This window comes from Zalophus californianus, chromosome 8 (assembly GCF_009762305.2).
Source record: "Zalophus californianus isolate mZalCal1 chromosome 8, mZalCal1.pri.v2, whole genome shotgun sequence".
Lineage (NCBI taxonomy): Eukaryota > Metazoa > Chordata > Mammalia > Carnivora > Otariidae > Zalophus > Zalophus californianus.
Genome location: NC_045602.1, coordinates 35,592,803 through 35,615,430, shown reverse-complemented (window position 1 = coordinate 35,615,430; position 22,628 = coordinate 35,592,803). Strand labels below are relative to the sequence as shown.

At 46.3% G+C, this 22,628-nt stretch overlaps 1 protein-coding gene and 1 pseudogene across 1 annotated transcript in view; one reads left to right on the top strand and one right to left on the bottom strand.

Moving 5' to 3' along the window:
* Positions 1-15,328, bottom strand: part of SNRNP200 (small nuclear ribonucleoprotein U5 subunit 200) — a 31,721-nt gene extending 16,393 nt beyond the window's left edge. The window contains exons 1-17 of the mRNA XM_027621082.1: positions 15,156-15,328; positions 14,488-14,651; positions 12,967-13,138; positions 11,846-12,038; positions 11,309-11,364; positions 8,982-9,080; positions 8,458-8,610; positions 8,250-8,349; positions 7,965-8,101; positions 6,673-6,756; positions 6,407-6,580; positions 5,970-6,107; positions 5,577-5,732; positions 4,645-4,815; positions 1,783-1,976; positions 1,446-1,569; positions 1-150 (exon numbers count right to left, since the gene is read on the bottom strand). Of these exons, the coding sequence (XP_027476883.1) occupies positions 1-150; positions 1,446-1,569; positions 1,783-1,976; positions 4,645-4,815; positions 5,577-5,732; positions 5,970-6,107; positions 6,407-6,580; positions 6,673-6,756; positions 7,965-8,101; positions 8,250-8,349; positions 8,458-8,610; positions 8,982-9,080; positions 11,309-11,364; positions 11,846-12,038; positions 12,967-13,138; positions 14,488-14,651; positions 15,156-15,200 (2,310 nt within the window). The 5' untranslated portion in view covers positions 15,201-15,328. The remainder of the gene's footprint in view (positions 151-1,445; positions 1,570-1,782; positions 1,977-4,644; positions 4,816-5,576; positions 5,733-5,969; positions 6,108-6,406; positions 6,581-6,672; positions 6,757-7,964; positions 8,102-8,249; positions 8,350-8,457; positions 8,611-8,981; positions 9,081-11,308; positions 11,365-11,845; positions 12,039-12,966; positions 13,139-14,487; positions 14,652-15,155) is intronic.
* Positions 3,068-3,619, top strand: LOC113937417 (annotated as a pseudogene).
* Positions 15,329-22,628: the final 7,300 nt, after the last annotated feature.

The window sequence follows — 22,628 nt, the reverse complement described above, 5'->3', positions numbered from 1 at the left end:
CTTACACTGCTCAGCTTCTGTCCGAAGGACTTCTGTGGAGGCTGAGCCCTCTCTCAGAAACAGACCCAGAGTGTCCTTCTCTAGGCACATGTCCCGGATGGCCCTGGCCGTCTTCCCAGTCTCCTTCCGGGAGTGGACGAACACCAGCACCTACAGAAAAACCACTGTTGGCCACAGTCAAGAGACACAGCTACCGCAGTCCCTCCTACGGCCCTGAGGTACCAGGAGCAGGAAGCAGAGGCTACACCATTACGAGGTGAGAAACCGAGGTGTAGAAGAAGAGCAGTGGCAGGAACATATACTGACTCACAAGCTGGCAAGACCCTACGTGAATGGAACTACAAAGTACAGGGCGCCTGGGTGGCTCAGTTGGTTGGGCGACTCCCTTCGGCTCAGGTCATGATCCTGGAGTTCCAGGATCGAGTCCTACATCGGGCTCCCTGCTCAGCAGGGAGTCTGGTTCTCCCTCTGACCCTCCCCCCTTCTCATGCTCTATCTCATTCCCTCTCTCAAATAAATAAATAAAATGTTTTAAAAAAAAGGAAACTACAAAGTACAGTGGCAGAGTCCTGTAGCCAGAAAACTAAGCTAACTCTTAAGCACTCTATCTTTGAAACCACAGTTAAATATAATAAGGATGCAAATTCAGGAATTTCAATTACGAATTTGTGTTCAGGCACATGACAGGATTCTAAGCCACCTGAGAAATGTGTCTGCAAAGTAACAGCTCAAATGTTGTATTGGCACTAGACTTTATAAAAGGACTAAGGAAGTACGTCTCAGAAGGAGACTAGTACCATTTGGTAGGAAAGTCATCCAAGTATTTAGTGCCAAGAAAAGATTTGTCTCTTCATTTAAATTCATATGCTTTTTATCAGACAAAAATCTTGGACACTACCTGTTGCTTTTTTTAGTTTTTATCTTGATGTACTTGACTAAACAGTATTCAATTAAAAAATTATGTTTTCTAGTAAAATGCTCTCTTTCACTAGTTTTTAATTTTCATCTTTATTTTTACTGTGTTACATTTTTAGTGTCAGCCACCCAAATCTTTTGTGGAAGGATCCCTGATAATGCAGAGAGACAGGCTGATTATCTGCACCTGGGGATTTCTTTTTTGGGAGTTTTTAAATTACAAATTCAATTTCTTATAATGGTTATGAGACTATTCAGGTTATCTATTCCATCTAGGCTTGAGTTTTTGGTAGTTGGTACTTTTTGAGGAATTGGCCCATTTCTTCTAGGTTCTCAAAATTTACGTGTAAAGTTGTTCATAGTATTCCTTTATTATCCTTTCAATGGCTATAGATTCTATAGTAATATCCCATTTTATTTCTAATATTGGTGATCTGTGTTGTGTCTTCTCTCTTTATTTCTGTCAATCTTGCCTGATTATAAATCAAAAATTCAAAACAACAGAGTTCAACAGGAAACCATAGACAGACCTGATTTTTTCCAGCATGTTCCATGATTTTCTCATAGACTATTTCATTCATGATCTGGAAACGCTTGATAGCTTTTTTCTCCGTGATACCCACATAAGTCTGTTCCAGAGGCACTGGGCGGAAGCTAGAAGTTCAACAGTTAGACAAATGAGGCTTCTGGCATAGGACACTGAGGAAATAGTCATTTTCACTGCCCAGGAATGATACTCCTTTCTGGATTCACAGCACATCAAAACCCAAAGACCCTTCTAATACCCAATCCAACAAAGCTCTTTCAAAAAGGGGAAGGGCAGCAGGAAGGTGACCCTGGTTAAACTTCTCCCACTTTTTCTCATACCTGTTGTCGAAGTAGAAGAGGCCTTTGGCAGGATCGACACGCAGGAAGGTAGCCACATCTTCATAGTTGGGGAGGGTGGCACTAAGACCAATGAGTCGGACATCCTCCTGGGTCATCTCAATGTTTCGGATGGCCCTGGCCACCAAAGCTTCTAAGACAGGACCTCTGTCATCGTGGAGAAGGTGGATCTCATCCTAAGGAATAAGGGGGCCGCAAATTACCTCTAGGACCAGAAAAATGTAGCCCTCTTTCCAGAGAATAGCCCCGTCTTATAGTACATACCGGATATGCCAAATAAGGAAGAAAAGGGATCCCAAGCAAGAGAAACCCAAAGGGTGAGACAACATGCACTAGGAAATACTCCAGAAATTACCATGCTGTGACCACTGAGCTACGTTGCTAGTTTAGTGAAACATGCTTTATGGCAAGAAAATCTGATACTTAAGGTAAACGAGTTCATAACTTCACTCAAAGATAAATTTCTTTACTGAAAATGGAGATTCTGAACAGACCGTATTTATATCCAATAAGGCTTCACCTCTGCGCAGTCATCCTTACTACTTTGTACTTGCAAAAGATCATAAATCAAAGGATGAGTTCACATGGCCTAAGGCAGTGCTACTTGAATTACAGCATGCAGCAGGGGATCTTACTGAAAAGCAGATCATGGGGCACCTGGGTAGCTTAGTTAAGCGCCCAACTCTTGATTTCGGCTCAGGTCATGAGCTCAGGGTCAGAAGATCGAGCCCCGCATCGGGCTCCGTGCTCAGCACAGAGTCTGTTTGAGATTCTCTCTCTCTCCCTGTCTGCCCCTCCCCCAGCTCACGCTCACTCTCAATAAATAAAAATCTTTTAAAAAAAAATTATATTTCAGTAGGTGCGGGATGGGGCCAGGGACTCTGCACTTATAACAAGAATCTGACTAGCAAGGCTCTAAAGCAGGGGTTGGCAAACTTAAAGGGCCAGACAATCAGTGTTTTAGGCTTGTGGGCCATACAGTCTCTGCTACAAATAGAACTGACCCTTGTACAACACAGGGGTTAGGGGTGCCCCACACAGTCGAGAATCTACCTGTAACTTTGATTCCCCCAAAACTTAACTACAAATAGCCTACTCTTTACCAGAAGCCTTACAACAACATAAATAGTTGACTAACATGTATTTCATACATGTTTTATATACTGTATTCTTACAATAAGATATGCTGAAAAAAGGTTATTAGAAGTATAAGGAGAGTTGCAGTCGTGCTCTCCGAGTTCCTGTCTCCCTCCACACGCCGCCTGGGATGGCCTCCCAGAACCGCGACCCAGCTGCCACCAGTGTCGCCGCCACCCGGGGCCCCACGGGCAAGAGGCTGCAGCAGGAGCTGATGACCCTCATGATGGCTGGTGACAAAGGCATCTCTGCCTTCCCTGAATCCGACAAACCTTTTCAAATGGGTGGGGACCATCCATGGGGCAGCAGGCACAGTATAGGAAGACCTGAGGTGTAAGCTCTCGCTGGAGTTCCCCAGTGGCTACCCTTACAACGCGCCCACGGTGAAGTTCCGCACACCCTGCTACCACCCCAACGTGGACACCCAGGGGAACATCTGCCTGGACATCCTGAAGGACAAGTGGCCTGCCCTGTATGATGTCAGGACCATCCTGCTGCCCATCCAGAGCCTGCTAGGAGAACCAAACATTGATAGTCCTTTGAACACGCATGCTGCCGAGCTCTGAATAATCCCACAGCCTTGAAGAAGTATCTGCAAGAAACCTACTCAAAGCAGGTCTCCAGCCAAGATCCCCGACTGTCCAGGCTCTCTCCTTGTGTTGCCTTTTTATTTTCTCCTTAGATAGTCTTTCTCTTCATTTCTGTCTAGGACTCTGTATCTTAAGCTGTGGTGTCATTTTTGTTTTGTTTGTTTTTTAAATTAAGTCTCTGGTTGAGCCCTTGTGATGAATATATTAAATATATACACTGGTTTTTTTTTAAAAAAAAAACTATAAGGAAAAAACACACAGTACTGTATTTATTTTTAAAAAATCAACATATAAGTGGACCCATGCAGTTCAAGCCTGTGTTGTTCAAGAGTCCATTGTACTTAATTCTGTCGCTGCAGCACAAAAGCAGCTGTAAACCATAAGTAAATGAACGGGTACGGCTGTATTCCAAAACCAGTAGCCACAGCTGGCCAAGCCCTGCTCGAGGATACTGAAAATCAGCACACGACGCCTCCTTCCTGCTCTCCCGGACAACTTAGAGAAACTACACTCTGACTCGAAGTCCTCCTTGCCTGGGTGCTTCTCTGCATATGGAACACAATATCCTAACTCCTTACTCATTCCCTCTGAGAATGGATTATTTATTTATAAAGCCCTTTAATATCCTGGGAAGACACAATTAGTTATGTCTATTTACATTTATTTCAAAAAAGACATTATATTCAAAAAAAGACATGAATAACAACATGGCAAACACCACGCGCCTCCTCGGAAATGCTTCAATTAGGTGCAGATTCTCATTTAATGGTAACAGCAATGCTGACAACTGTCATCATACAGGCTAGAGACTGGAGGAAAGCACTGAAGAAATGGTCAGTGTTAAAACCCAGCAAACCCAGGGCGCCTGAGTAGCTCAGTCGGTTAAGCATCTGATTCTTGATTTTGGCTCAGGTCATGAGCTCAGGGTCATGAGATCCAACCCCGTGGCGGGTCAGCTTGAGATTCTCTCTCCCACTCTGTCCCTGCCTCCCACCCCCCGGCTCACTTGCTTGCTCTCTCAAATAAATAAATAAATATTAAAAAAAACAAACAAAAATCCCAGCAAACCCTCCTCAACCACGCCTGGTCTCTACGTCCTCAAGTACTCCCTGCTCACCAGAATGATGAGCCGGACGAGCTGGGTGTAGGTGCGCTCCCCACCCTTACGGGTAATGATGTCCCACTTCTCGGGGGTGCAGACGATGATCTGAGTGGCACTGATCTCCTCCTTGCACAGCTGGTGGTCACCAGTCAGTTCTGCAACAGTGATGCCATAGGTGGCCAGGCGCTAGGTGGAGGAGAGGCATTATCAGACAAAAATGCTGCAAGGCGGCCTTGCCACCACACTTTGGGAAGTCTGAGAAGAGGGTACTGGAAGGAGGTATCAACCCAACAGGGAAAGAGCAAATGAATTAGATCGATCCTACAAACACATATATGTAAAACAAATCAAGTTTACACTTAGGCAAATGAAGCAGACAAAGATCTGTGGGGCGTCTGCAGACCAGAGGGGAAAATGGAAACTTGTAGATAACAGGACCTAGAATAAAACACTACTAGGTCAGGGCGTCTGGGTGGCTCAGTCGTTAAGCGTCTGCCTTCGGATCAGGTCACGATCCCAGGGTCCTGGGATCGAGCCCCACATCGGACTCCCTGCTCTGCTTGGCGGGAAGCCTGCTTCTCCCTCTCTCACTCCCCTTGCTTGTGTTCCTGCTCTTGCCATCTCTGTGTCAAATAAATAAAAAAATCTTAAAAAAAAAAAAAAAAACCACCACTGGTCTACTATCAACCATGCTCCCCGCGAGTGTTTCTTAAGTTCCTCAATAACGTAAATGATAACTGCTATGGAGAGAGTTAAAAAAAATTAGATGCTAAATCCGTGCAAAAGTCCAAGATCGATCCAGGATAGTCTTGCTTCAGAAACACTCTGAACTTGGGTCACGCTCCACCTTGAAGTAGAAGAAAAATACCACAGGAGGCATTCCAGGGATGGCCTAATACGAGCAGTAACACCCTAGGCCCATTCACAATACCTTTCTACACCCTTACCTTTCCAAAACTGCCCACCATCTCCTGTACCAGAGATCTCATGGGAGCGATGTAGATAATCTTGAAGTCATCCACGTTGATAGTGCCATCCATGTTAATGTGTTTCCCGATCTCTCGGAGCATACACATCAGGGCCACGTTGGTCTTTCCCGCACCCTAAGATGGAGGTCAAGGATGAGGTCTGTTCACCTGCCCTCACTTCCACAGGCTTATCACCAAAACAGACACGAGAGCATGTCCTGGGAATTGTATCTGACCACTTAATATCTCTTCCATCAGAGAAGAACGAACTCGGGGTGGGGGGAGGATGGAACATGGGTGAAGATGGACAATCCTGCCACCAAAAATAGCCAGCACTGCGCACAAGAGCAGAGCGGTCAGGGCAGTGCTTACTGTAGGGGCACACAGCAGCAGATTCTCATCTGTCTCCAGAGCAGCACGGTACAGTTTACTCTGGATCCGGTTCAGGGTTTTGAAGCCCTCAAATCCAGCCTGGGCATACTTCGGCAGCTTCTCCACTGGAAGCAGTTGCTAGAAGAAAGAAATGCCATTCACGTCCCACTGGCAGCACCCTCGCGCAGGCCATTTCTGTGGGAGGGCCAGGACCGTACTTCCGGTCCTCCCCCCGCCAGTAACTCTCCACTGAAGGAGATTCACTACTGTCCCAGGGCTCACAATCAAAACAGGGGACCTCTGAAGCCGCTCCCACGTCAGGGATAAACTATCGATGAGACAAGGCCACATTTTGGCCAATGGGATGAAATCCAAGCTGAAAGAGAGGTGGAAAAACTGAAGAAACTGAAGAAAACTGAGAAAAGCAATTCACTCACTTCCTCTGAACCGAAGGGCTTGGGCTTCAGAGCAGGCACATGCACCTCTTCATAGCCCTTGCGCTGGCGACGGAAGGACCCATCAGGAAGCTGACAACGTTTATTGGCCATAAAGTGGCTCCCCTGGGTAAAAACCAGGTCCTCCAAGTCCAGAACCTGCCGTGGAGCCAGTGCCTGGGAGTATGAAAAACAAAAACCCAAAGTGAGCAAGGTGAACAAATGAGTTTCCCAGCCAGCACCGCCTTGGAAATAACCCTGAGACTTACCTCTCCACCCTGGTCCAGATCCATGGTTTCCAAGTCCGTGTCCATCCGGGACTGACGCACTCGCTCTCTCCGGGACCTTTCCTCCTATAACGGGGAAAGGCACAAAAAATAACAATTCGTCACCATTGTAGGTTCTGGTCCCTTTCAGTCCCTGCTTAGCTAAGCTTGATTCACAGATGCTGACCAGTAAGTCCCAAAACACAAAGACAGACCTTTTTGCCACGGGGACCGCCAGAGTGATGGAAGCAAGAAAACAGCTTTAAAGGGACAATGCAAGTATGTCTGGGTGGCTCAGTTGGTTAAGCATCTGACTTCAGCTCAGGTTGTGGTCTAGGGGTTCTGGGATCGAGCCCCACATCGAGCTCTGCACTCAGTGGGGAGTCTGCTTGTCCCTCTCCCCACTCATGCCCACACACATGCATTCTCATGAATAAATAAAATCTTCCAAAAAATACTTTCCTCTTAAAAAAAAAAGACAATGCATAGCACAGGAATTTCAAAATTTAACAATTCAGCATCAAGGCTAACCCTAAGGGTAGAAGTGTGGGTTCTGTGTTCAGCCAACATGTGCTCTATCCCTGCATTTTCAGTAGATGCCATGATTTACTGTGTCAACCGTGAAGGGCCCATGGTGCTGGTGAATACAGCAGCAGGCCAGCAGTCTCTTGACCACACCAATGCGAATGCATTAATTCTATCTGTACCAGTGACAAACCTCAAAGAATTCAGAGAAATACTTTACTACTTCAACCCCTTTTTTTTTAAGATTTTACTTATTTATTTGAGAGAGAGGGTGCTCACAAAAAGAGAGCAAGAGAGAGAGACAGAGAGAGTGCACACAAGCAGGGGGAGGGGCAGAAGGAGAAGCAGACTGCCCATTGAGTGGAGAGCCCGACTGAGGACTCGATCCCAGGACACTGGGATCATGACCCGAGCCAAAGGCAGATGTCCAACCAACTGAGCCACCCAGGTGCCCCTCAACCCCCTCTTCTAATAGGAATTCAGCTTTACACTACAATTTTTTTTAAGAGGGAGAGAGACAGTGCGCACATGAGTGGGAGGGGCAGAGGGAGAGAGAATCCCAAGCAGGCTCCACACTCAGCTTAGAGCCCAAAGCAGGGCTCGAGCTCACACGACCATGCGGAGCATGGCCTGAGCGGAAATCAAGAGTCGGACACTCAACCAACTGAGCCACCCAGGCACCCCTAAGCTACAATATTCTAATTGATGTCTCTTCTCCAAAGCAAACACTCTAGCTCGGAAATCAGACAGATAAACAACTCAGGCCTTACCCGGATCAGATCTTCCTTTTCAGTCTCGTGGAGCTGGTAGAGGAACTTGGAGAGTTCTGGATCAGCTTCCATCTTTCCCATGATCCTTTCCTTTTCCGCTTCACTCTGTGCACTGGCCAGTAAGGTACAGTATAAAACTGCCAACAGCAAAAGGATGAAAGGGAAGGTAAGAAGGAGGGGGTTGGGATAGAAAGCAAGTTAACCAAAACAGACGCCGAAGCTGAGTCTCCATCACACATGCACACATGCATGCATACACTCCAGAAGGGACCACCATATACTCACTCATCATCCTGTGCTGTCGCAACACTTTAATAAAATCGAACGTGTTGAAACCAAGGAGCAGGACCAGCTGGTTCTCACATTCCCGATCATCACTGGCTGTCTGCAGAGAGAATGTAACGCCATGATCAAGGACACAGCCATCTGCTTCCTCTACGGTCCCATGTGCTAAGACACATACGATGAAAACAAAACGACACCCTGGCTGTACCTTCAAGATCTCCAACACTTCATCCGCCTTCTTCTGTGACACAATGGCATCATCATAGAAGCGACTGAGCTGCCTCTGTAGCCAAAATGCATCAATATCCCGAGGGTGTAAATCCTTCTTCTTGGAACTCATCAGTTCCCCTGAGGCTACAAGCTACAGAAATAACCGGGCAGTTAGCTCACGCCGTGTTTCCGTCTGGCCCAACTGCTTTCTCATCATCCTGCAACAAAGTTCTCCTTGCCACCCAGAGCCTTCCAGCCTTTGAGGACTTCCCAGAATTTAAAAAAAAACCCTCTTATACTGAATTCAGGAGCACACCAAACTAACATTTCATCAACACATGCCTTTGGGAAGGAGAATGAGTGACTGAAATCTTAACAAAATCAAGACGTTGAAAGTTTATTATGGCTCCTATAAAAGGTCAGCTTGGTAAGTTAAATAACAGGACCTACATACGAGAAACAAATGCTACACCCAGAAATCCCCTAGCCTTGCAGCAACAGGCAAGAACAAACTGTACTTACATTAGCCGAGAGGGTGCAACGCACTACAGCCTCGTCCCCTTCCATGTCATCATCAGATGCCTCTTCTCGAACCTCCCCATACACATCTTCATCACCTTCCTAAAGAAACAGTCCAACCCCAATTCATGATTTGGAGGAGATCCTAACATCACCACAGATCCTCTCCCTTGATTCCTTTTCTTTTTTTTTTTTTTTAAAGATTTTTTTATCTATTTATTTGAGAGAGAGAGGAAATGAGAGATAGCACGAGAGGGAAGAGGGTCAGAGGGAGAAGGAGACTCCCTGCTGAGCAGGGAGCCTGATGCGGGACTCGATCCCAGGACTCCAGGATCATGACCTGAGCTGAAGGCAGTTGCTTAACCAACTGACCCACCCAGGCGCCCTCCCTTGCTTGATTCCTTTAAAATTAGCTCAATGGCTGGAACAATGGCTCTAGGAAGAAACCAACAGCTTCCTGGAGCCAGGGTCAGCCTTATTCCAGAGTACATGTAATTGAATGATCTCATTACTCTAAGTCCACTTGGCATGGATTCATTAGATGCTTCTACTCTCTCTTCTGCTTCTTCCCTTAGGCTGCCACAATGGCAACCAACTGGATCACAGTCTCTCTCGTATATGCACAATCAATAAATGAAAAAACAGAGCTATCAGTTAACAGGAGGGAAGAATGATACAGAAACTATGCTTGGGAAAACACACGGTGATCCAGAGGTGTAGAGACCACTTGGCTTGCTCTCCGCTGTCTTTATTCACACTCTCTCACACTGTAAGTACTCAATACTTAGCACAGGATCATGTTACAAACAGGTAATTAGTAAGCATTTGATAAATGAATGAATGCGACAAGCAAAGCACTCTTCTATACTTTGTTGCCACTTTTTTTAAGATTTTATTTTTAAGGGATGCCTGGGTGGCTCAGTTAAGTCTGCCTTCAGCTCAGGTCATGGTCCCAGGACCCTGGGATTGAGCCCCACATCGGGCTCCCTGCTCCTCGGGAAGCCTGCTTCTCCCTCTCCCACTCCCCTGCTTGTGTTCCCTCTCTCGCTGTGTCTCTCTCTCTCAAATAAATATACTCTTTAAGAAAAAAAAAAAGATTTTAAGTAATCTGCACCCAATGTGGATCTCAAACTTACAACTCTGAAATCAAGAGTCACATACTCTACCGACTGAGCCAGCCAGGCATCCCCAGTTAATAGGATTTTATGATTTTAAATAGCAACAAACTTAAGAGCACAAGGCTGGCTCAGCCGGCAGAGTATGTAACTCTTGATCTCAGGGTTGTGAATTCGAGTCCCACGTTGGGTGTAGAGATTATGTAAAAAGAAACTCAAATAAAATCCCATCAGGGCGCCTGGGTAGTGCAGTCAGCTAGCCATCCAACTCCTGGTTTTGGCTCTGGTCATGAACTTGAGGGTCCTGGGATCAAGCCCCATGTCGGGCTCTGCACTCAGCATGGAGTCTGCTTGACATTCTCTCTACCTCTCCCTCTGCCCTCCCACTCGCGCTGTCTCTCCCTCTCTAAAAAATAAATAAATCTTAAAAAAAAAAAAAAATCCTATTAACTACACTGCAGGAAGCAGCTTAGCAGTCATCTACTTTAGGCATCTTATTCAGCAGATGGAGGAACAAGCAAAATGGCCTGCCCAAGATACAGGACCAAAATTCAGATCTCGTGGCTCCCAGTTGGGGGCTCTTTCCTTTGACACTCTTGTGCTACCCCTACTTCCTGTCTTACTTAGTGTATGAGATTTCGAGGCTGGCACTTTACCTGAGCCACACTCGCCCACTGAGAACTCTAAGGCAACTCTGAAAATTTTTTCAAGTGTCCCATTTGTTCCCGTTTAGTTATATTCAAGAATTCGGATTAGGTGGTAAATTTCAGGGGCTACTGCAACTGTTACTTAGACAACCATGTACATAACATGGCCGTGCTCTTGGGCCAACATGCATGCTTTTGCAACTGGCAGCAGGACACAGTACTGCAAAGTGGAAAATTCTCACAAGATTAAAATGGAATAAAACATAGTGGTGTACCCGCTCATTGAAGGTATACACTGTACTTTTTGTCCTTCTTTTTACTAATCTATTTGGTTTGTTTTAAATTATTATACGTTTACATTTACAAGTGTAAACTTACTTTATAAATCCCTAAAGATAACCATAGCAAATTTTTAGCGAAATAACATTTATGCCCAAAGTTGACACCCATACAACACCATAAAATTTATCTGGCTTAAGCTAGAGAGCTTCTTTATACCAGAAGTGGTCCCCTCACCTTAACAATTTCAAAAAACAAGAGACTGGGTCCGTTTACTTTTATCACTCACCTCCTCATCAGACTCAAACTGAACATTCACACCGTATGTCTCATCAATGTTGTCATCTGCAACAATAAGGGATTAGAAAAAGACAACAGGGAATTAGGGAAATGAGGCACTATGGAGCTAATTCCTCCCCAACTACCTGACTTGCCCATCCTCAGCATACATCTATGGTCTCAGAACCCACAGACAAAGACACTTAACATAAGAGAGTCATCCATACTGCCACCGCTGAGGCCTTCTCCAACCTGCCAACCCTGGATATGGCCCTGCGCTGGCTGCTCAACCACCTGAGCACCCCCCGACCCACCCCCACACAGGCTCTGCCCAAGTTTTCCCCCAGGTTCTATACAAAAGGTCTTAAGACTAAGAAATAGCTGCTGTTATCAGGGACTCTGATTCATGGATCATAACTCCTCAGACACCAAACAGGTTACGGGAACTCATGGACACATTCAGAGGTTTTAATGACTGAGGCTTGAAAATCAAGTTTAGAGGTCAAAAGCAACCACTTAATATGATATGGACATAAAGAGCCGTTACCCATATTCTGGATTTCCTTGTCTCCACCATAGTCTGTGATCTTTTTGCCCAAGTTCACTAGCACATGGTATCTGGTATCATCTGTCTGACCCAACAGCAGGTCAATCTCCTTTCTTCTTTCCTTGTCCCGAAGCTTTTCATTCTTTAGGACAGCGAGAACTTCATCAGCTGCCCCACAAAGGATATCACGTGGCTGGTGGCCAAAAAAAAAGGGAAAAATTTTTAGAACGAAACACAGAACATCACTTGCCAGCTTTATGTAAGAATGGGATGTGAAGGGGCACCTGGGGGGCTCAGTTGGTTAAACGACTGCCTTCGGCTCAGGTCATGGTCCCAGGGTCTGGGATCGAGCCCCGCATCGGGCTCCCTGCTCGGCAGGAAGCCTGCTTCTTCCTCTCCCACTCCCCCTGCTTGTGTTCCCTCTCTCGCTATGTCTGTCAATTAAATAAATAAATAAAATCTTAAAAAAAAAAAAAATGGGATGTGAAGAGTCATACCTCTTTAAAACCTGAATACCATTTCTGACCATTTTCATTACTATTAATTTAAAAAATGCCACAACTGTAGGAAAATCCACCTGTTTTTAAAAAGATTAGGTAGGTGGTCACAGGAAATAGGACCCAGCTTCCACAACAGTCTGACCATTTCTCCAGGCAACAGAGACACTGCTCTGTGCTCCTCTAGCTTACCAAACTTTTGGTAATTCTTCATCCTTACTAGACCCTCTGAGACTCATAAAGGCCCTTAATCTAATCACAAATGTATAATGGTCAAAAGCACGGATTCCAGATATAAAATACCCAGGCTCATAGAGTGGCCCTGCCAAATACTACCTCTGTGACGTGGGAAAATTACTTAACTATTCTTTGCACCACATATGTCACCGGTAAAATGGAAAATGAGTATTAACAGCACCTAGTCATAGAGCTAATGTGAGGACAGACAGAGAGAAGGCACATAAAACATTATTCCACATAAAGTGAGTGCTCAGTAAATACTAGCCACTTCCACAAACTGCTATGGCCCACACAGGAAAATCCACAGACAAGGTTCTGCTGGTACCTCCCAGTTGTGACTCTTTCCCTCTCCAAAAACGCAGCTTCACCCTCTGGCTTCCTCACCTGGTCCCCAAGGGCAGCCTGGATGAAGCTGAGCAGCACCTCATAGGTCTCCCGGGTCTCTTTAGTCTTGGGCTTATAGATGATGCCCACCATCTCATCGATGCCCTCGGACAGCAGGGTATAACCCTTCATCTTGTTAATGTCGTGTCGGTCCTCATCACGCTTTCGTCGCCTAATGAACACATGATGTTTAAGAGGCAGAACCTACACCCCAAAAGGCAAAACTAAATCAAGCCTACCCTCCTCTCCTCAGCTTCACGGACACACGTACTATTTAAAAACATGAATCTGTACCTCAGCAAATGATTCCCACTTGGCCATCTTTATGGGAACACAGTAACAGGAAGGGAATCCTTTGTTATTCTCTCGCTAGACGCAATAAACGTTGCAATGAGACAGCCTCCTCATTCATTTGAAAAAGGACAACCCTTTTTACTTGGCATGACAACACTATATAATCAAATTTCGATTTGCCACCGCTCACACACATTTTCTTTTTCTAGCCAGAGAAACAGGCCCCAAAAGAATCTACTGTCATTGATTACCAACAAATTATAACAAACCTGGAAAGGAAGCCATACTCTGCAAAGTGGAGGACAAGTGATGTATTAACTCATTTCAGATATATCTAATCAAGAGGTGCCTGGCTGGCTCAGTCGATAAGAGCATGAGACTCTTGATCCTAGGGTTGTGGGTTCAAGCCCCATGTTGCAGAAATTACTTAAAAATAAAATTAAAAAAAAAAAACAAATATAACTAATCAAAACTGAGCCTACCAATTTTTGAGACTTCATCGTGGGAGAGGAGAAAAAGACAGAGATATCAGGGATTTAAAAATATAAAGATAAGGTAAATTTCAATGATCCTTTAAGTTTTGAAATATATCCTCCAAAAAGAAAAACAACAACAACAAAACAAAAACCTTTCATACAATGGATGCTTGAATATTAGTCTATACCAACATAAGTAGGAAGTGGGCAACAGCAGAGGAAAGAAGTAGGGGTGGGAAGTTTGTAATGAAAGAAAAAGAGTTAATGACACAGGGAATAGCGAGGGTCTTGAAAATACTGTGGAGAAAATTAAGATCTCTCTATGGACCAGAAATATATACATTAGAAAAAGATCTAAAAGTTGTTTTCTCAGGGCGCCTGGGTGGCTCAGTTGGTTAAAGGTCAAACTCTTGATTTTTGCTCAGGTCATGATCTCAGAGTCGTGGGATCAAGCCCTGAGTTGGCTCTCGCTCAGCACGGAGTCTGTCCCTCTCCCTCTGCTCCTACGCCTGCTCTGTCTCCCAAATAAATAAATAAATAAAATCCTTATAAAAGTTTATTTCTCACTTCAGTACATATACTGAGGCCAAAAAACCTTTTAAATCTCATGTTCTGTTTTTACCTTCATTAAGTTGTTTTAATGCCACTGATGTCTCATTTTGCACCAAACATTTCAGCAAAAACTGCTCAAATACTCAAGGAACGGTGGATTTTGGATCCCAAGAAAAATCATTTTCTCCTTGGTACTCACTTAGCTCTTCTTTCCTCCTGCATCTGTGGTTTGGTCCGTTGAGCCTTATCTCCCATCCGGGTGCCCTCCAACTTCCCAACCAGGGACAGCACCTCTCCCGTGGGTTCATCCCGGCGGGTCCGGTCAATGAGAGAGCGGTCAGCTTGGAGCACAAGATTGGAGTTCTGAAAAGATCACAATGTTACTCAAGCTCTGACACGACTAGGGCCACTTCCCGTATCACAGGAGTGATATCATAGTAAGAAATGCAGCAACTAAGTGCTGATAAGCACATTCGGAATAAGAGATTTTCCTTAAAATGAAAGAGCGCCACACAACTGCACATGAGGAAAGAGCGATCAAATCAGTTGAACGATCCTTGCTCCTAACACTGCCCGCAATAACCCACACCTGGGAAAAGTGTCGGCACGCTGGGGGTAACACAGAAGGGGGCGGGTATGGCGCCGAGGGGACAGGGAACAAACACTCCTAGCAGAACTCTTAGCCCATCCCGCCCGCCCTAGACCCTAGTGGGCTTATTCATGTCGTCGTGTACCCCCACCTTCGCCCGGATCTGCCTTCGTCTCCGCTTTCGTGGTTCACCTGCAGGCCTTCAGACTAAAACTCCCTCCGCCTCCCGCTCCCCAGTGGGTTCCCTAGCCTGGGTCCTTCCGCGAGCCCACACGTACCGCCTTGTACTCGTACTGCAGGCTACGGGCGGTCACATCCGCCATGGCCGCGGCTGCTCCGGGATCTCAGAGCTCCGCTCCCCTACCACACGCTACCAAAAGCCGTTGCTGCCCGCTCCCGCCCGGCCGCAACAACGCAGGTTTGACGCACAGGAGAGAGAAAGAAACGTGCCCCCTTCCGCTTCCGGGTCACACGCCGGAAGTGTGAGTGGGGCGTGTCCCGGTGAAAGTGCGGAGCGGACCCACCGCCTTCTGGGCGGGGTGGGCGGGGCCGAGGCCCCCCCCCCCCCCCCCCCCGCGAATCCCGTGATCCCCGACTCGGGTTCCGGCCACCTCCTGCGACTTCAGGCCCACTGTGGATAGGCTTCCATCGTCGCATTGCTTCCAGGACCCCTCACATCGTAGCGAAACGTCCGCCTGCTCAGCCCCCTCTCCTAACCCAAGCGCTTTTCTGCCCGTTTCTTTCTGACTCTGGCCACCGTCCTGTGAGCTGTGCTGGCGAGGGGTGCTAACTAGCTCCTTTTCCAGTTGGGGAAATGGAAGCACCCAGCGAGCGATTTAAGAGTGTGTGTATGAGAATTACCGATAATCATCCTTTGGGTTTCAATTCTGTACTTAACAATTAAAAGAAAACTCTGTCCCCTACCTTTTCCACCTAAAACCCACGCGTGTCAGCAAGACCCTGTTCTGGGCCGGCCGGGGCCTCCTATTTGCATCCAAATGCTTGTCTCATTCCTTCGCAGAGCCCAGGCAGCTGCCCTCTTGGCAGGAACAGCTCCCTGAAGGCAGTGACTTAATTTCTTCCTCAGCAGCAAAGGCCCCAGCGCCAGGAGACACCGCTGCCTTCCCACCCCAATCAACCAACCAGTTCTCACCTATGGAATGGCAACTCAGAGCTGAACGGTTACCTCACTTAGAGCCTGTTCACTTTTGAAAGAGGAACGAAAGGGAAGATACTATTAAGCCAAAGGAATTCATCCTCTATAGCAGTCTCTGGGCCAAATTTGACCTGCAGGGGTATTTTGTTTGGCTGTCCATTGACTCCTTACTTAAAAATTGGGATAGTTCTTGGAAAATCTGGACTTTTAGCATCTATGGAGAAATCAGAATGCTGGCCACATGAGACCCTCATTCCTACATGGCCTTCTTGCCTCGTGCTGATCAGCAACTTGCTCTTCTTAGAGGATACACATGCTCCTCCCACTGCTCCCGTTTTCTCATACCTGGCCCCTGTAGGCATGTAGTTTGCAGCCCTAACAGTGTTTTTGTCTACCTGGGCCTTCCAAGGGACGGTAAAGTCCTTGCAGCAGCTCTGCTCCTCAGTGGCTTTGTGACTTTGAGGTAGCTAGCTACCTAGTCTCTCTGGGTGAGCATCATTTTGTCATCCTTAAAATGAGGCAGTAAAACTTACCCCCTATGTGTGTTGTGATTAAATGAGGTAGTGTGTTTAAAAGCACCAGTGAATTGTCTGACTCAAGGTGGGGGCTCACTGAAGGTTATTTAATCTGAATCCTCAATACTGACTTTTATTTTGTGGCCATCCTGTGGTTCACCCACCTGACACAAAAGAATCTGAAAAATATTTCAGGGATTCTGCTCTGTGTTTCTAGAGGAGTAGTATTCATGTTCACAGTCAAGCCTGGGCTGTGGGCAAATCCGTGAAGCAGAGGAGGAATGGGGAGTGACTACTCATGGGAACAAGTTTTCTCATTGGGGTGATGGAAATGTTTTAGAGTTAGATTATGGGAATAGGTGCACAACTCTGAATGCAAATTAAAAATCACTGAATCATACATCTTATTTTTTTTAAGATTTTATTTACTTATTTTACAGAGAGAGCGAGAGAGCACAAGCAGGGGGAGCTGCAGGAGAAGCAGACTCCTCGCAGAGCAGGGAACCTGATGCGGGACCTGATCCCAGGACCCTGGGACCACAACTCGAGCGGAAGGCAGATGCTCAACCATCTGAGCCACCCAGGCACCCCTTGTTGTTGTTGTTGTTGTTGTTAATTTTAACAGGATTATCCCCAGGAAGCTGAAGGACCCAAAGCACCCTGACAAGTACAGACCCTTGGTGGGGGGCGTTCATTACCACATTGGATTCAGCTTTAATTTTCTTCCAGTCTATGTGTGCCCATTGTGCTGCCTCTCTCCAGAGATTGAGAATTCAATATTCCCTACTGCCAGGCCTGGACACAGGGTTACCCAGCCTCCTGGGCCCTGCATTCCTGTACGTCAAGACCTGTCACTTCATTTAGTAACCTCTCAAATATTATATGTGCACTGAACTTTGTGAGCACTTTTAGGAACTCAGAGAAAAACGAGATGCAGTTAGAACCTTCGAGAAGTTATAGTCTTGGAGAAATGAAATGTACCAGTAACTGCAATTAAAAAGCTAAGTGGGGGGTGTGGGGGTGTCTGGCTGGCTCAGTCAGTTAAGCGTCCAACTCTTGGTTTTGGCTCAGGTCATGATCTCAAGGTTGTGAGGTTGATCCCCACATCAGACTCCATGCGCAGCGGGGAGTCTACTCAAGATTATCTCTCTCCATCTCCCTCTGCACCCCCCACAACTCTCTCTGTCTCTCTCTCAAATAAATAAACCCTTAAAATTAAAAAAAAAAAAAAAAAGCTGGCGCACCTGGGTGCCTCAGTCAGTTACGCGTCTGCCTTCGGTTCGGGTCATGATCCTGGGGTCCTGGGATCAAGCCTGGCATAGGGCTCTCTGCTCAGCAGAGAGCAAGCAGAAAGCCCACTTCTCCCTCTTCCTCTACCTGCAGCTCCCCCTGCTTGTGCTCTATCGGTCTCTCCCTCTCTGTGTCTGTCTCTCTCTCTGTCAAATAAATAAATAAAATCTTTAAAAAAATAAATTAAATAAATTTTAAAAAATCTGTAAGTTACCAAAAAAGGAAAATTCCGTATGTTCCCATACCTCCTCACCTTCCCCCCTTAATTACAGCCCCCCAGCACTGCCTCTGTCAGAAAGTCTCTCTTTTGTGTCCCGCCCGCTGCTCCATTGCAGGGTATTCAGTAAACTTCTAGCTCCTTAAAAAAACAAAAACAAAAGAAAGCAAAAAAGAAAACCCCAAAAAACAAAAATAAACAAACAAACAAAAACCTGTGCAGTAAGCGCCACAAGGGGGCGCTGAGGGAGATCAGAGAAGTCACTTGATCCAGGGGCATGAGCAAGAGTTCACAGTCGTAAAGGATGGCTAGGATTTCAGAAGCGGCAAGGAGTGGGGGAGATTTCAAGGGAATACAGAAGAAGCAAAGTATGAAGGTGGGAAGACAAAAACATGTCCTAGGAACTGTTAGGAACTCAATTCAGTTGAGGGAAGGGCAAATGTAAGATATGAAACAATGCAATATAATTTGGACAGATAAAATTTAGAATCTCTTGAAAACATAATGCCATTGTAAAGAGTTTTTACTTTATTCTAGGAGACCATAGGAAGCCATACAGATTTCTGGGGGAGGGCTGTTTGTTTTTTGCAGCTTTATAGCAGGTGTTTGATTAGAGGGAATAACATCTAGATTAAGCAAAAACTTACTGTTTATCACATGGCAAGCATTTTCAAAGTACCACTTTGGCATACATGGTCTCATTTAATCCCCATAAAGCCCTATTAAATATATTTCCACCATTTTAGCAATGAAGAAATCGAGGCCCAGAGAAGATAACTGACTTGCCTGGCCTCACCTACCTCAAAGCTAGGCTGTCTCATTCCAGACCCTCTGTATAGGGGCTTCCTCACAGAGCTGGGCAGGAGAAAGGTGACTCCCATAGTGCTAGGTAAGGTGTAGGTGAGAGAGTGGGGTGTAGGGGGTAGCAGAGGCAGGGAGTACAGCTGGGAGGCTATTGAAGGAGGCAGAGCAAGAAATGAGGTGTGCTTGAAAGGGGTGACACAGGCAGGGGGAATGGAATGTTAGAAAGGTGAGCGAAATTCAAAGGGACTTGGTGATTGTCTCTAGTGTGTCCAGGAAGCCCTTAGGTCGCCTGAACTCTTGGGGTTGGATAAGAGGAGTGCTGGGGCACCAAAAAGCCCCGGGTAACTTGCGTACCAGATGGTGAAATGCCTCCTGATCTAGGATTGAACATTCACATTCTGGGGTTCGAGTGAGGCTAAATTGAATGACCCCAGTAAACACCATGTCCTACATGGAGAAGGGATTCGGTAGAGGGTAGTTTCCTCTCCATTTGCCTAGAACATCAGATCACCCACTCATGCACACTTTTGAACTACTCCATTCCTTTACTTCTTCATTTAGCAAAATTTTATTCTCTCCGTGCCAGTCATCACACTAGGTTCCAGGGCTGCACCAGCAAACAAACCATTCTATGCAAATGAATGTTTAAGATTTAACCATGTAGTGACAAGATTGATTTTCTAATTAATTCGTCCGGTGTACGTCACTAAACAGGCTTTGCTCCCTTTCAGGTCTTTGCCGTAGGAGGCAACGCCCTTGTATTAACCAGGAGGCAGTTTGATGTAGTGGTTAAAAGCACGGACTCTTGTGTCAGGCTGCTGGCGGTCAAATCTCAGCTTCACCCCTTCCTAGCTGTGTATTCTTAAGTCAGTTCTTAGTGCCTCAGGTGCATCCCCTGTTGAACTGAGATAGACTTACCCACTCCTTAGGAGTGCTGGGCACCTAGAACTCCACCAGGAAATAGTAAGGGTAAAGGACTGTCCGACAGAGCTGCATTTCTCAAAAGCGTTTATGAAGTACTTCGTGTCTGGAGGCAGTCTGTGATCAAACACAGGAAAGCTGTCTCATTCTTTGGCATACCCTTGCTTTCTTATTATAAATGGTCTTAGCTGATGGCCCTTCCACCCAAAACTTGGTTCTGAATGGCTGTTGGCTCTTCTCCAAACTCCAGCCCTCACATGGAAGATGACAGTTTGCCAGGACTAGGCGTATCCAGTAGTACGGCTATAAGTTGGGTGGCTGTGCCAGCATGTTGTGTATTGGGGCCACAGTGTTAGGCTAAGTATGTGACCTCACTGGGTGACTGATTTGCAGGGCCTCCTGAGAACTCATTTTGGGGTGCAAGTTGCCATAGGCTTGTTGAGAAATGAAATAATGTCCTAACTATATATAAGGTAGACTCCTTGTAAAGCCAGTCACACATCAAGGTGCGGCTCATACTGGTTCTGTGATGGATCCGTTCCTAACGAGGCAGCTGGTGGCTTGCAGTTTCAAGGACTGGCTTCCGCCACAGATGGAGGACAGACGGTTGTAACAAGATGAGTCTCCTCCTTGTACCGGGCAGCTCCTCTGTTAGGCTTCCCCCTCCCTACTATCCGATTCCCTCCAGTTTCCATTGCAGAGTAGAGCTTTTAAAAGAAAAAACAGGGGCACCTGGCTGCTTCAGTCAGAAGAACATGCAACTCTTGATCTTGGGGGTGTGAGTTGGAGCCCCATGTTGGGTATAGAGATTACTTAAATAAACTTTAAAATAAAGAAACAAAGAAAAAGAGAGGAAGAGCAAACAGGCCATGTCTGCACTGCATCTCACCGCACCCCTGCCCACCTTCCTCTCTGGGCCCTGATTTTCTTTCCTCTTGACAGTTCCAAGTCTCTGCCCGTTAATCTCCCCAAGCCGCAGACTGCCAGCTGGGACAAAATCCAAATCCCAAGCCCCAGTGATTTTTTCCCTGAGGCACTGTAGCCTTCTTAACTGTGTATCCAACCAACTTTTTAAAAAGCCAACGAGCATGGACCCAGCACTTGTCATGCACTTGTGACTGGGCCCGGTGAGAGGAGGGTCACCACACGTGAGCTCTTCTCAGGGGCAGATACCAGCAGCTGGGGCAGGCTGAGTGAAGGCTTGGAATGCTGATTCCTGCCAGAGACCAATGTGCCAAGGAAATAGGAAGAGAAAGCACACAGCAGCGTGCCTATCACACCAGTAGCTCAGAAGCCCCTTGAGGATCCTCTGCAATTGCTCTTCTCCCCCCTCCCCACCAGAGATAACCACTTCCCTGAGTTTTTTTTTTATTATTAGCCAGGCCCTTGCTTTTCTTCATAGTCTTACTACTTATGTATGATCTCGAAACAACATATTGCTGTTTTGAAAAAATGAGTAGCAACACAATACCCTGCCATGCAAAGAGAGGGCAATATGGTCCCAATAGATAGAGGCAGCAGAAGAAGGTCAAAGCAGAATGCCTGCATCAGAGGCTGGCCTCAGTTTCCCTGAGCGTCTCTGGGGCTACTGCAGGCCTTGGGCAGGTGAGGCCACAAAGGAGGCCTGGAAGCACAAGGTTCGGGGCAGTTGGGCATCTAGCAGGGTCGTGGTATGGACAAATACAGCTTCTTGGAAAAGGGTACATGTGAGGGGTTTTCGTTGTCATTGTTTATTTTTTTTAAGATTTTATTTATTAATCTGACAGAGATAAGAGAGAGCACAAGTAGGCAGAGCGGCAGGCAGAGGGAGAGGGAGAAGCAGGCCTCCTGCGGAGCGGGGAGCCCAATGCAGGGCTTGATCCCAGGACCCCTGGGATCATGACCTGAACAGAAGGCAGACGCTTAACCGACTGAGCCACCCAGGTGCCCCTGTTGTCATTTTTTAAAACCCTGCATGTCACAAACTCTGTCTTTATTCTACTCTCACACTAGTTTAGTAGTTTGGCTAAGTATAAAAGTCTAGATTTGGAAACCATTTATCTTCTTGCTTCTAGTGCAATGCTGAGAAGGCTGACACCCTGCTTCCTGATCCTGTGTGACCTGTTTCTGTCCTGAAACTTGTAGAATGCTCTGTCCTGAGTGTTCTGAAACTTTATGATAAAGTACCTTGGTGTCCGTTCATTTTTATCCATGTGCTGGACACTCAGTCTCAGTCTGAAAACTCATGTCCTCCAGCCACAGGATACAGGCTTTATTCCTTCTTCGGCATGATTTCCTCCTCTCCATTTTCTCTGTTCTTTTTCGGTCCCCTGATTGTCCTATGTGGGACCTACTTGGCAACCCTTGTCATTTCTCTCCACTCTTTTCTGGCCCTTGGCATTTTCACTCTAATTTGGGGAGATTTCTTCTGTTTTACCCTCAGTCTCTATAGTACCCGCCACGCTTGTACATTCCCCCACTCCACACCTTTGCTCTTTTGTCAGCCAAGAACACCTTTGGCCAGTCTTGACCCTTCCAAGGCAGATGGGCCACAATCTCTTCCTCAAGGCCTCCCTGGCCTCACCTTCAGAGTCAGTTGAACATTTACCAGCATCTTACTGCAAATAGGTGAACAAATATAAATAAATATTATTTCAAACAAAAATAGTAAGGAAGGATTCTAGAATCCTTAGTGATGAGACCTCCCCTGTGCCAGCTATGAAGTAAGTAATCATCCTTCAGCTCCAAACCTACCTTCTATTCTGGGCCACCCTGCAAACCACATTTCTGCTCTGCCAGCCACTTCCAGTTAGGTTATGCCAAGGGGAGGCACGTGAAGGAGACTGCAGGGCTGGAGAAAAAAGCACTT